This window comes from Protopterus annectens, chromosome 5.part1, assembly GCF_019279795.1.
Source record: "Protopterus annectens isolate FY-2018-M chromosome 5.part1, PAN1.0, whole genome shotgun sequence".
In the NCBI taxonomy this organism is placed as follows: Eukaryota; Metazoa; Chordata; order Ceratodontiformes; family Protopteridae; genus Protopterus; species Protopterus annectens.
In genome coordinates this window covers 715867349-715882847 of record NC_056736.1, presented here as the reverse complement: position 1 = coordinate 715882847, position 15499 = coordinate 715867349, and the positions used below count along the sequence as shown (strand labels likewise).

The 15499-nt window shown below is 39.7% G+C and overlaps 1 protein-coding gene across 1 annotated transcript in view; it reads left to right on the top strand.

The window, feature by feature from the left end:
- Nucleotides 1–1132: 1132 nt before the first annotated feature.
- Nucleotides 1133–15499, top strand: part of AQP11 (aquaporin 11) — a 31088-nt gene continuing 16721 nt past the window's right edge. Inside the window, exon 1 of the mRNA XM_044073346.1 lies at nucleotides 1133–1841. Within this exon, the coding sequence (XP_043929281.1) occupies nucleotides 1202–1841 (640 nt within the window). The 5' untranslated portion in view covers nucleotides 1133–1201. The remainder of the gene's footprint in view (nucleotides 1842–15499) is intronic.

The window sequence follows — 15499 nt, the reverse complement described above, 5'->3', positions numbered from 1 at the left end:
AAACATCATTAGTCAGACTGGTGTAATTGCCATCCTGAGAATAATACACAGGAATATATACAGGTAGTAAAGTACAGAGTGATTAAAAAAACTTAATCAGAATTTAGACAAATAGCATTTTCAGCTAATAAAAATCCAAGCAAAAGCAGCACACCATGTTGGTTCATAGAAATCAGCGACCGGACCTTTTTCCGTTGTATATTCTCAACGGGCACGCTGGTTGGGCTGGTCAATCAGCATGCTCGTTTTATGATGTTAATGGCTAATCATTGTATAATAGAATTGAAATTATCTCAGACAGTAACTGCTTGGACAGATTGAACTATAACGGAAACAGCAGTACGTTGCGAGTCTGGTGATTCCGACATTTTTTACAAACAATTTAACGCTAGGGTTACCACCTGTCCCACTTTGTGAGGAACAGTCCCTCTTTGGGCAGTTGTGTCCTGCAAAAAAATTGAAAAAATGGCAAATGTCCTGAGATGTTAGGACAGAATTATTTCCTATATTTTATGTAATAGTTGCATAAAACAGTTATTCTGTATCTGAAACACCTAAATGTTGTAAGAAATAGAATAAGCAACTAAAATGCTACAAGAAAAAGATTTTATTTAGGCAAAAAAAAGATGTTCTGTCCTTTGTACTGGCCATGGATATGTTTCGCTCTGCAAAATCTGACATCTGTACCAAAAATGTCCCACTTTTGACATTTGAAAAGGTGGCAGCCCCATTTAACACTGTTAATGTCTCAAGTTAATGGACCTAATCTCTTAAGTGTACGACCCTGACTATTTCTGGATTTGTCCCTGATTCTATTGAGATTTATCCCTGATCTTTTGAGACCTATGCACCTATATTGTACAAATTAATACAGGAAAAAATGTTCTATGAACTCAAATTCAGTTTTTGCTGTCTACTTTATCTCATTCGTGGTCGTAGGTAGGTAGCTCGGAGCTCGTAAGTAACGTGACCAACACTTAACTACTGCCTACTACTTACTATTGTAAATCCAAAGTTGCAATAAAATGCTTTATCACTTCCGGAGGTGGTGCCAATCTGGTTAATACGAACCCCGTTGCCACGTTGCTCTTAGAAACATGGGCGTGGCTACATTAAGAAAGAGGCGTGGCAAGACTAGAGGGAAGGGGTATTTTTAGTGTGTATATAGTAAGACGTTGGTGCTTACCGTCCAGATGGCAGGATGTATCGAAGGTGGTTATTTTCGTTTATACCGGGTCATGACTCTAACCTTTTCTTGTCATTGACAGTGCTGACTTTTATCGTTGTATGTTGTGAGGTGGCACGCCGGTTTACACGGAAAGCCCTAGCTCCTCATGCTCCGGTGTGCACGGACGCTGTCATAGAGTTCATCTCCACTTTTCAGCTTTGCGCTTGCAGTCATGAGCTGCGCTTACTTTCTGATAACAGCGTGGTGGATTTGACTGTTGGCTTAAGTCTTATTTATATTATTACTGTTGTGCACGGACTCACGTTTGATGGGGCATTGTGTAACCCAACGTGGGCACTTGAACGGACCTTCCAGTGCCCGGGGTCATGGAAGATAGTCACGCTGAAACTTGCCTGCCAGTTTGCTGCAGCGGTAGCCGGTAGGGTCGGTACAGAGGTTATTTGGTCCTGGGGGCTGTCCGAGTTGCACCAGAAACATCTCTTGCATAAGTTTAAGTGCTGGAGTGGACTGCACACAACTGTGCTTCAAGGGGCTGCAGTGGAGCTGGCGTGCACCTTTACTCTCCACGCCACTGTCATGCACCTTCTGCACTTTGAAACCAAATACAGAGTTCATTTCGTGGCTGCAATCATCGCTGTCCTTGTTTATGCAGGTCTGTTATTTTTTTCTAGTCTTTTTTCGTCTGCACTTTTGAGTTCACTTTTTTGTAATACTGTAATCACCTTCAAACATCCTTGACGTTTTATAAGTTGATGGGAATGATGATCGGTTGTGCATCTTCCATGCATTTCGTTGTCATATTAATTGTTCAGCGCTGTGTGTCATCCGGACTGCGTTACTGCAGTATTATTGACTAAGGATGGCGAGATGATGCAGCAATTATGTGTTTTTTACTTGTATGTTGTTGTTGACAGGATTCAGCAAAACCCCATACCCTTTTTAAGAGTGCATTCAGAAAAATGCATATTGTACTCCTAGTCACATATTGTTACTCTCGACTACCTTATATTTCAAAGTATGTAAGCTTTCACTGTTGCTGCAGAAAAGGTGGCTTAAATAAACAAGCCCATTTCTATACATGTTATGCATAGATCTGTTGTGTTGTTATCATGTGTTAACTAGTTGACTGAGCTGGTTTTTGGACACAATTCAGCCACAACCCAAGCCTCAATGGTTAATGACTGTCAGCTAACAACACCCTGCAGGTGTAACTTGTTTATATAGGCTTTAAGAATTTGAGTTACACCTGCATGAATAACTGCAACTTTCCTGCATTTATAAGTTTTAAGAAACTAAGTTACAAATACCCAGTCAAAGTGGTGCTCCTATTGAATGAGGCAGCAAGCCTGTCATCCCATCACCTAAAGTAGGTATAATTGCCTTGCATAAATTGCATAATTACCTTGTTTTGACACAGTACAATGCATCATCAGTTGTTTGTCAACCAGGCAAGTCTACTGGACACGTTTCCTTTGTAGGGGTGACCAAAGAGCCTTGTTTGGTTAAGTGTCTTGCTCATAGGTGTGTACTAGGCTAATGGGCAAAATTGAAGTGTATTAACCCACCACAGAGTTCGCGCAGGTATGGGCATGCCTGCCATGACTGACATGCGGGAGGGTGGGATTAACAATGGCAATGTGCGTGATTGACATCGTTACTTTGATCGACAGGTTACTTTGTTAAATACATTTCACTAAATTCAGTATCTGCTAAGAGGCACAGCATGGAAGGAAATTTCTGTAAGACAGAAATAGGGAGCACTTGAAAGTAAACGTATAAACTGATTTGTGTCTATTCACGTTTACCTTGTTCCGCAAACATACCCATCTCATTACTAGGAACGGGACAGTTGAAATGACATATACATTATTAAGTTTTGGAGGGCATTATTATTACTAGGTGGGATGGGGATAACGATAGGAGACTGAGTACGGAATGGATTTCTGATGGATTTGTAAACCAAATAAATGCTACTGTTGGGAAGTTGCATTAATGTATCTCACCCCATGGCATTTTCGCACTGAAAACGTGCAGTGCGTACTGAAAGTCTAGATACTCTGAGTTTCTAGGATGACTAGATAAGGTAGACGTTAACACACACTGCTTAATTTTTTTGTAGTTGCTACATGAAGTTGCAAGCTAGTATTTAACTGTGAAAATATGGGATCCCCCTTGTCACATGCTGTGGTACACATACAGTCTATCATTTCTGTTAGTGCTCTGTAGTACACTTGAATTGCTTTTTATATTGGTTTCATTGTTTTTGCATCTTTTTGTGCATTTAATTTGTGTTTCGCATATTTACCTTATGTCAAAATGCTTGCAGGCGGGGTTTGGATGGGGCTTGCTACTGCGCATCTGGTGGGTTAATACTTCAGTTATGACGGCTAATGGCCCTGGAGCCTTTACATGTCTAACCCTTAGGATTACTCTGGCATCATGCCACCCAACCTTAGTTTCCAGTGCCTCTGTCAAGTAGAGCCACTGGAATGACCCATGGGGTGAATTTTCTGTTTCCCCATCCACTCATCAAGATCCCTCTTGAGGAGGGCCAGTCAGGTGCTCTGTTTGACATGTATGGGAAGTCTATTCCATAGCATGGGCATTCTCTGGGTTATGAACCTGTCCCTGCAGCATGTTCTGTTGATTGTGATAATGAGGTTGAGGTCTCTGGAGGGTGGGGTGTGGTGTGGAGGGATTGAGATTTCTTTAGATGTAGCATTTCTAACAAGAGCTGTGTCAGACATGGCTTTGTAAGTCAAGCAGAGATCGCCTCTAAGTAGGCGATATGAGACAGAATAGTTGGGAGTCTTTTGAGTCTGTCCATATAGGACAAGTGTTTAAGGCCTAGGATCCTCTCTGTGAGGTACTTTTGCGGCCTCTCCAGTTGTTGCAGGTGTCTAGTGAGGTACATGCCAAATGGGGCATTGTACTCTATGATTTGCCTAATGAGGGAAGAGTAGAGGGAGACCATGACCTCTTTCTTCCTGGATGCAAAACCCTTAGTAATGAGATGCGCCACATAGAAGGACTTTCTAACCACAGTGGCAATGTGGTCGTCAAAAGAGAGGTTGAACCTGTGTTCCCAAATTTGTTATAACACCTTCTGTGTTCAGTGGACTACCATTGATGCGGCAATTCATGGGAACTGGGTTTTTCCCAAAGGGGATGACGACACATTTTTTGGCATTGAGCTTAAGGCCATGGTTCTGACACCAGTCTCTCAGTGAGGCCTTTCTGTAGGATGTCAACTTCACTTGGAGAGTTAATAATGGCTCACAACTTGCAATCGTCTGCGAACTTTGTCAGCCAGAGTCTCTACGTGTTGGCCTGGTCTTATGAGAAGTAGATACCAAACAAGAGAGGATCCAGGATCCATAGTCGCACAATAAGAAAATGGAGGCTGATGAAATAGAACTGTGGGCTGTGGGGATCTACTCATTAATGGCTCATAGCCATGATCCTCAGGACCAACTGCAAGATATATGGACATATCACATTTTGGTGTACCTAGTACGTTATATATTGTATTAGTTTAAACAGTTGTAGACTTACTGTAGTGTGAGTAAGCCATAATGTCTTACTGAAGTACTCAAAACAGAAAAATATACAAGATTGAATACGAGTACTCATCTCTAACTTTTTGGTGTCTCTCACCTTCCTTTCGTCATTGGAATTTATTTTCAACCCATATCTTCATGAATGAAATGCATACTCATTCAAAGTGCATGTGTAATCGTGTAAAAGATATTTTGTTATATCGCTAACTTATTTGTATACTCTGTTTAGACAATCCCTACCCTTTTCACTGAGTTACAAGAAAGCTGTAACTCTTTTCAACCAGTGCATTAACAAAAACAAAGTAATCCATGGTGGAAAGAAGACCAATCTCATATGATTTCAAAGAACACGGATGCATTGCTAACTCCCAGAATGCACCTACATCTATTCAAGGATCACTAGAGTGATTCGAAGTATTTGAGTATTACTACTGACTATAAACTTGTAAGAGCACACAGTCACTTACAATGTAATTATAGACCTCCACAGAAAACAAGAGGCATTACATAGGATAAATGGTCAGCTTTGACCTGACAACAAGAAAAGAACTGATAAAACTTTACTCTACAGCTCTGTAGTTCTTGGCAGTCCCGCACAATCAACAGTAACCAGCTTGTCTACTGCTTAGAATAGCAAAATGTGCAACTAAGGAAGGAGTGCACACACGCAACTTACTGTTGCAGAAGCTAAGAAAGGTATATGCACCTGATATTTTTGCAGAGTCTACTGCAGGGTAGATGGAATCCTGCCCAACCCAAAATAGTCTGTTACAATGGCACATACGATGGCTTAGATCTACTGGATTGAAACACTTAAAACACTTAAAGCTTAATAAAACAAATGTAAACGTAGACAACAACACCCATTTCCCTTCAATGTAATAACATCCATCATCCTGAGTCTCAACAGTTAAGTAACTACCTAATGAATATGTAACTATAGCATGCACTTCCACTGCATTTGGCAGGTGAGAATTATTACTGTAACTTAACATAGGTTCATAGATAGGTACTAGGCTATCTGCCCGAAGGCGTTTATAAGCCTAGCCAGAATGTGTTGGCTTTCGCCGCCCCTTAGATTAGTTCCCTGTGCCTCATGTTCAACTTTCTAAGAGTGAAGACGGAGGGCAGGGGAAAAGATAATATTCATTATTTCTCCTGTACTGATGTGAACATTAGTGTCATAGGTGTTAGTACGGTTAGTGAGAGAGGACACAAGGGAGTGTGGATGGGACTTGGACAGAGTTTGCTACTGCACATCCAGGGTGAACGTTCTTCACTATAGCCAAAAAAGATCTGGTCACTCAAGTAGAAACTGCAGCTTAGGTAAAATATAGAACATGTAGATGATTCGGCCATTATCTGCTGTCAAAACCAAATGTTTTACTTAAAATGAGTAGGCTGCAGTGCTTTGATAAAATCAGACAAAGTATTGAAGAACAAAGTATTGAAGGACAAATCAAATTCTGATAAACAAAGCTCAAACTGTAAAGATAAAAAAGGATAAGCTTAGAAATTCACCCTTCTTCAGACTCTTATTCCATGCAGATACAATGGACTCCACCATCTCTTTCAACACGTGTGCGGACACACACCGCACACACACACACACACGCACACTTTATTATAATCCAGTCTTCAGCCGCATGAACTTATTTGTTGTAAGTATATACATATACACTGATTTACTGCTAGATGTATTCCATCATGAACGGTAAAATGTACTTTAAAGGTCCCCCACAAAACTCAAACATACTGTGGGCCTGTACATTGTTTGGTTATTTTGAAATTAGTGAAGTGATACTTAAAGTTCAGAATAAAATAAACCCAACAGTCTGGATGGGATAAGGCAGACAACAAAGCAGTCACTGCTGTCAAATGAATTAGTAACACAAGGGGAATGTACAATACACAACAGGGATTCCTCTGCATTCAGTTAAGACCACAGAAGTCTGGCCCTGTCCTTAAAAAGGAAATACCAGTTAAGTTAACAATAGGGACACACATAGCCTGAGGCTATCTGCCCAAGGGCATTTATAAGCCTAGCCAGAATGTGTTGGCATTCGCCACCCCCTTAGATTAGTTCCCTGTGCCTCTGTCCAGCAGAGCCATTAGTTCCCTGCGCCACTGTCCAGCAGAGCCACTGCAGTGATCCCCGGGGTAAATTTTCTGTTTCCCATCCACTTGTCAAGGTTTCTCTTGAAAAGTGTTAGTGAGGGGGCTCTGCCTGATGTATATTGGAATCCTGTTCCAAAGCATGGGGAGTCTCTGGGATAGGAATCTTTCCCTCCAGCATGTCCTATTTATCGTTGTGATGAGGTTTATATCTCTAGAGCGTGTGGCTCTCCGGGATTTGTTTTTTTTTTTTTTTTTTTTTAGGTGGAGCATGTCCATCAATTCTGGGTTGGACATGGCCTTGTATGTCAGGTAGAGATCAACCGAGTACAGCTGGAGTTTCTTGAGTCGGGCTGCATAGGGCATCTGTTTGAGGCCAGTAATCCTCTTGGTGAGGTACTTTTGTGGCCTTTCCAGCTGTTGCAAGTGTCTTGTAAGGTACATCCCAAATGGGGTGTTGTATTCTATGATGGGTCTAATGAGTGATGAGTAGAGAGGCACAATAACCTCTTGTGTTCTAGATGTCAACCCTTTTGTGATTTAGGTGGGCCACATAGAAGGATTTTCTAACCACCTTGGCAATATGATTATCAAAGGAGAGATTACTATCTACTTGGGTACCCAGATCCCTTATTACATTTTCTGTATTTAGGGGACTACCACCTATGTGGTAGTTCGTGGGTACTTTGTTTTTTCCAAAGGGAATGACTATGCACTTTTTGGCATTTAGCTTGAGGCCATGATTTTGACACCAGGTATCCGTCTCAGTGAGACCCATCTGGAGGGTGTCTTTATCAGCCGGAGAATCAATTATGGCTCCTAGTTTGCAGTCGTCTGTGAACTTGGTCAGTCATAGTCCTCCTATGCTTGCCTGTACCTCTGAGAAGTATATACCGAACAGGAGGGGCCCTGGGGGACGCCACTTGTAAGCGGTTTAGAGTCGGACGTAGAGCCTGCAACTCTCACCATGTGGGTTCTAGCCATGAGCCAGTTGGCAACCCATGTCATGACGTAGGGGTTTATGTTCAAGCTGGTGAGCTTGTCTATAATACTAAAATGGGGAATGGTGTCGAAAGCCTTTGCGAGGTCTAGGTAGGCTGTGCCTCATCACTGCAGACTTGTGAGACCACAATTCTGTGACACAGGCTTTTTTTCCCCCAGTTTGTGGCTTAGCAGCTTAACAGCTGCCAAGAAAAGCTGGTCATTATCTGACCAAAGCAATACTGCAACAATACTGGTCTGATGTTGTCCTGAATGTTTACAGCTCAAGTTGAGTACAGTTCCCACAACATTAAAACCCAGTCTATACTACCTCTAACCTGTGTCCTGTGGAAGGGTGGATAAGTACCCTGGAAAGATTCAACATAACTGGACTGATCCTGAGTATTGAGAACACACATTGGTTACAGTTCATACAGTATTAAAAGTCAGTCTCTACTGCTACTCATTTGTACACCGTGAATGCATACTTACTTTGGAATGGTATTATGGAGAGGAAACACCACCAACTTAAACAGTGTAAGAAAATAAAAGGAGTCTGATGTCTTGAATGTCACAGAAGTATTTGGATTCATCACAGTAGAGCAAACCAAAATGACAACATTCCATGCCTGGAATCAGAAGCAAACATAAATCCCCCATAATTCACCCTGTTATTTCAATATCTTCACTTGGGTTGTTTCTTTGACATGCCATGCTCAAAATTTAAATAGCTAAATATATATATCCTAGTTAGGATTAGTATCAGTTTGCAGTGTCAATTTTATATGCAAATTTTATATGCAAAATTCTCTGCTAAAGGAAGGCTTAAAGCAAGTTTCTACATTTTAATATTTGTTCTTAATACTACTCTTACACACTGATCGATTCTCTACTGTTCTTAAATGCATTAGGAAATCAGACTTCTTGATGCAGTATTCAAGCTCAAATCGAATTTACTTCAGATTGGACTTGTAAGTCTATGTCTAACCTAACTAATCCCACACTGCTCAATATCTCAAAACTGAAAATGTAATATGTCTCACTCCCAAGAATCAAACGACTTTGATGCTTGTAAGACTGTTTTAAGGGCATTATTTAACCATGAGCACAGCGGACAGTCCTTATAAATTTGAATTCTTAAAATCTAGTATGGAAATGCATTTACTCATGGTTCTTGCTGTGTTTCTATGTCATGGATAATATAAACGCTGTCTGATGTTATGAAAAATAGGAAACCGTATTAGTTACATATAATTGGCGTAGTGACAAACGCCCACGGTACAAAGACCAAAAGATAATAACAAAAAATAGCACAAGTCTACAAACACTGGTCATATGTGAGCATTCAAATACACAAACATGCACCTATCCTACAAGAACACAATCACCTCCAACTCAGTAACAGTACAAAGACCAAAAGATAATAACAAAAAATAGCACAAGTCTACAAACACTGGTCATATGTAAGCATTCAAATACACAAACATGCACCTATCATACAAGAACACAATCATCTCCAACTCAGTAACGGTACAAAGACCAAAAGATAATAACAAAAAATAGCACAAGTCTACAAACACTGGTCATACGTAAGCATTCAAATACACAAACATGCACCTATCATACAAGAACACAATCACCTCCAACTCAGTAACTCCAGATGTCTCCACACCTCAGAATTAAGTGCCCAACCTTCCTTCACTACACACTACACCCCAGCATGGCTGTGCAGACACTGCAATTTAACCAGTGTCCTAAACTGTACTAACTACCAACATACTCATCCCCAACAAACTACAAACATACTGACCTGGTGAACCAATGCATATCCCCATGAAAGCATTAGTGAAAAGGACTCTTCCCACATTTGGCCAATGTCAGCTACACTAAATGCAGTAATTTCCTTACATGTCAAATGTGTTTGCTCTCAGCATTATCTGACAAACAAAGCATAACCTCAAAATGTAACAACTTTCTTCACTTGTCTCGCAGCTTAAACTTCCTACAACCAGCATGAGAAGTGCACTGTAAACTGAAAGAAAAAAAATCACATTTGTTGTAGATTATATCCCACCAAGACATGTATGCATATATTTCATTGTCTATTTTTAAACCCGACTAGTGCATGTGAATCGTATCTTTGGAGCATGTATATTTTTGAAACACATGCCTTCCCCCAGATAGTATTTACATCCCTAGTGATCCCAGTAATTATGTGTATTAAAAAAAAAACACGGCTTAGCAGTTTCTGCTGACTGTGGCATTTTTATTCTGTTCTGCATTCCAATTGTATACCACTCTGTCACAGAACGAAACCTCCTAACACTTTCATTAGGAATTCATCTACCTTATTATTGCATCACAATGGTTATGACACCTGAAAGGAATTTGCTAAGGAAAACGAATACAGCAAGGTAGTTTTAATTCTTTTTTGTTATATGACACCTACTAAGTTTTATTATTTAATTATTTATATATATATATATATTTGTTTACCAGGATAGTGCACTGATCTCGATGGGCCATTTGCCAACAGGGCCTGGGTGAATAGGCTCAAATAAAAAAAAATGAACAAAACTTATTTACAGAGCTAAGGATTTGCTGAAAACACATACATATTTACAGATGCAAGAATATGCTACAACAGTTAATTAAGGAAACAATTTATAATGTCAAAACAAGTGTGGAAAATGGAATTATGCTTAGCAAAGGTTTTTGGTTAATATGTAGTCATAATGACTTAAGGTGGCTTATGCTACAGGGATAGCAGCATATTATTATATAGAGTATGAAGTCATTAGAAAAAGTGTGCGTGAATAGCTGTAGGAAAGGATACCATGGGGAGAAGACAGAGAAAAGGTGAGAGCGGCATGCAGAGTGAAGAAGAGTAGAAAGGACGGGAAGGGTGAGATATGGAAAGAGAAGAGGTAGGTAGAATGAATGAATGAGAGGCAGTAAGTGAGAGGATGGCAAGATCAGACAAGGAAGGATGAAGTATGGATAAAGGGGTGTGAGAGAGCTGCAGCGATCATGTGATATGACCTGTGTGCGTACAGCTGCACTTTGGGTGAAGAGGTGTTCCTTCAGCTGTTATCTGACGTATGAGTATTTTTGGACATCTTTGATTGAGAGGGGCATGAGATTCCATAGTTTAGGTGCTAAGGTGGAGAATGCACGGTCAGTGCAATGACGTTTACTTTTTGGAGTAGTTAGGGAGGGTTAAGAGTGATAACTCCTGAGTTACATGTGGGGATTCTGGTGAAAGGGCTTGTAAATTACTGATCCTAGTGGGCAATCCGCTCGGAAATGTACTGAGAGCCATTTAGCTTTGGTGAGAGTTAGGCAGTGGTGTTCATCAATCAGGGAGTTGGTAATGAACAAGCAGATGTTAGTGGAGATAGTTTGCAAGGTGGTGGCATTTTTCTTTGAGGCTGTAGCTGTTGTGTAGTCCATATTCAGGCTGAAGTAACAGTATTCCTTTACCTGTGGTAGCTTTGGCTGGCTTAGACAGAAGAGGTAATAAATAGCTTGTTTGCCTAGGGCAGTAGTGTGTTGATATTTTTGTGTATGTTTTGAAAGTGTAGTTGAAAGTTAGGAAACTGGTCTGGCCAAATGCAAAGGTATTTGGAGGATGTGGTAGTTTCTATGATAGTATTGTTAAATAGTAAGGATACTTTGGGTGCTTTGGCTATTTTTTGGTTGGTTCCAAATACCGTTACTTTTGTTTTTGAGGGATTGAGTAGAAGTCTCGCCTATTAGCCATTGCTTGAGAGTTAGAGTGGGATTTGTTTGACATGTAGATGACCTTGTTATCTGCATAAATAATTAAAGGTATCCAAGGATGATCGGATGGGACTTTGTTGATAAATATGGAAATGGCAGAGGGTCAGAAAGGTATTTTGTATCAAAATTCACAACTCTGATTCTTTTGTAAAAACAAAATGTATTCTTTCCCTCTCATATGCTGTAAACCTTTTAGTGTGAAGATGAATAAATTTACTTCATTAAATAGCTGAGCTTTGCAAGCCAAAAATATAACATTGTCTGACTCGGGAATGGAAGATATACCAAATATAATGAAGAAAAGGCTACGTTATCTCCATTATTTCTTCGTCATTTTCAATAACTTTTCATAGATGTTGCAACTTCAGAGTCACTGAAATGTTTACTGAGGTTTCCCAAACATGGCAGCATTTTTACTTCATCCAGTCTAAGTGAATGGGGCTGTGATAGTACAGCATTGTAATCTGATCAGTTGCACCCCTCACGGTGCATTATGGGTAAAATATGACTGCTTTTCAAGGACCGTTGTACCGATTTTCAATGTCTGAGTTTTTTGGAATGGGAATAGTCAGTCATACGTAGGTAAACGTTAGTTTTTTATGCTGCTACTTCTGATTCATAAATCTCAAAACCTTTTTTTCCACATACCTCTGTGTCTGAAAGATTTTGGTGCTAGTATATTTATGGAAGGATGTGGGATGTTTTATCCTCCCAACAGGAGGGTCGGGGGGACTTGCCATCCCTATAGAAATGCTTTTATGTTTTTGGAGAAACTTAACCTTTTCTGTTTTAGTTTTATTTTTGTAATGTTTCCCAGTATGATCATAGTAGGTTTAGTGATTCACTGTCAATCCCAGTAAAGTATGACATTTACAAAAGGGGGTGCACCCCCCATCATTTCATATCATTATATTTTTAAAGGTTTGATGCTTCTTTTCAGGACATGAAACTCTTTTTTTTTTTTTTTTTCCCCCCTTATTTATGGACCTCCCAATATTAGACTTAGGAAGAAAATGCTTTGTTTATTTTGTGCTAGAGTGATTTAATGATCCTGTTATCTCAGAGAATGTCGCATGCTTATCATTTGGCTTCCTAGGATTAATTATACCTCTAATCCAGATGTACCTGTTATGTTGGTGTCTGTTTTGGTTCAAACAATATTATGCTCATATTGTTTTATATTTGTGTTCCTAATACTGTACGCCACATGCATGCTGCTGTTTGTGTTATGTTTATAAGTAGGTGTTGAGGTTGAACATGGGTGCTAGTGGTCCTTTTAATCTACCCAAAAATGAATGTGCTCCTGATTTAAAAATAGTGGAGGAAATTTTATTTAAAAAGTAGACCAGAGTATTCAGAACTAAGAAGGTAGAAAACTATGTTCTAAAGAGAAAATTATAAGCTCAGGCTGATGAGAGATTACCAGACTGTTTGGGGGGGGGGGTCATTTTTATATGTGAAGGAAATTAAGCAAATGCTGATCTTGAAGAGGAATAAGTCTCGACCCCTTCGGATGGTGAAAGGGGGTTGTAGGCAAGGGCAGCTGGGGATGTCGGAGTAAGATGGGGCTGTATGCAACAATTGAATGGATGGTGTTAATTGGAATTCTTTAGGGCTACTTTGAGGTGGGCGGTACTAACTGAAATGGGGGTAAAACTAGCTTGAACATGGATAGTTTTCAATAAAAAGTCATCATAACACTATTTGTACATGTTCAGTAGGTGTTCTGTAGCAGTATTTTGTACTCTACATGCCTGAGGAGTACGGACCATGTCTCATCTTCACATGGGAATCGATCTGGTGCATGTCCCTTTGGCAACAGACATGAAAGTACAGCATGTTTTTATTCTAGAGCATACTGTGCCTTTCAGTAAGTCTGTGCTATTTCAGGAACCTGTTGTGCATCTTCTAGGTTCATAGATACATACTACGATATTGATCTGAGATGATCTTACTAAGCATAGCCTTACATTCCCATGGTAGTTTTTCCTCCCTTATATTTTGCATACAAATTCAAGGGGGTACTGAAAAGTTCTTAGCCCGACCTAGAAGGGAATGGCGTGCAGCCATGTAACTTACAAGTTATTCAACATATTCTCCACGATGTTCAACACACTTGGCGCCATTTTCCCAGCCTTGTGAACAAATATATTTTCTTGCAAAAAGAGAAATCGTTTCCACGGCTTCCATCTCCTTTTTTTCTTTCAGTGCCTCCTTTAATTGGCACAGCAAGTTACAGTAGTATTCTGCAGTAACTGTTTGGCCCCTTGGAAATAGCCAGTCATTACAACACATTCCTGATCCATAAACACTGTGGCCATGTCCTTTCCTGTTGACTTTGTTTCTTGAACTTCTTTGGCCTTGATGAACCTGAGTGCCGCTATTGCATGGACTGTTGTTTTTGTCTCAGGATCATATAATTTATTGTTGTTGTATACTTACTTTTTTTTATGTTGTTGTTGTGTCTTTCGGCTTTTCCCGGTTAGGGGTCGCCACAGCGGAACTCCGGTCTGCTAATGATTGGTAGTTGATTTTTACATGCCGAGTTACCAGCCCTGATGCACAACCTTCAACGAAGGTACGCCCATTCACGCATGTCTCCACACAGAAGACTCTCTAGCTGAGAATCGAACCGGACAGCTTTTTTTATGCAATTAAAAGTTAATTTTATGTTTGTTAGATTTTAGGAGCTATAATATGTAATGTCTCTTTAAATCTGGAGATGAGGAAACATTGTGGCTTTAAGAGAGATTATTTAAGGGCTATATTGGGTGTAGTCTGTTTAGGTTTATCTGAGGAAGTTCTGGAAGGTACCGGGATGAAGGAGCTAGTATCACACTTTATTTAATGATACGTTTTTTATTGTTTTTAAGTGTGAGTTAATAAACCTTCTAAATGAACATTATCTGAGGAAGTTCTGGAAGGTACTGGGGCGAAAGAGCTAGTATCACACTTTATTTAATGATATTTTTTTTATTGTTTTTAAGTGTGAGTTAATAAACCTTCTAAATGAACATTATCTGAGGAAGGTACTGGGGCGAAAGAGCTAGTATCACACTTTATTTAATGATACTTTTTTATTGTTTTTGAGTGTGAGTTAATAAACCTTCTAAATGGACTGAGTGTGAGTTAATAAACCTTCTAAATGGACTTTTATTCATGTTGGACCTGCTGTTGCTTTACCTACTGGTTGTTCACCATTTTGTTGGATTACTGGATTTTCTTTTCTGTCTCTGGCTGGTTTTGGAGATTAGCCACTCCCTCAGAGCATGCAGCTGTACATGAGAGACCACCCTCCACGCTAAGGCCACTATAAGAGGACAACCTCCACAGAAAAGCAGTCTCTAACTCAGAAGGGCTTGGCATGATCTGAAAATCCTCCACAGAAAAGCAGTCTCTAACTCAGGAGGGCTTGGCATGATGTGAAAAATTCTAGCAGAGTATTCTGCAGTGCATTAAGCATTTCTGAGTCCCAGCCATTGTATTTTTTAATTCATGTATCTTAGTATAATTTGATAAAGATATAGTTATCATTGCTAATTCCACTAATATGACAACCATTTATTTTAGAATTTACTACCAAAGCTATGTGAATATTCTTGTAGGCCAGTTTTGTAAAAGCCCACGTGAAATGGTTGTGTTTATTTCTAACTTTGTAAGATGCATTTATTAACAGTCAGTTTTGCCAGTTTGAAATTAGTTCTGGTGAATATGTCTTGTTAGTAATGTGAAACATTTGTGCACAGTTGGGCTCATGAACTCCATGCTATACTTCTTTTATCCAGGTAGAGCAGTCCCCATTTTATTTGTTTATTGCTTGTTATGTAGGGTACAATAAGCGAAGAAGAGGAGTCCATCCTAGAAGAGGTAA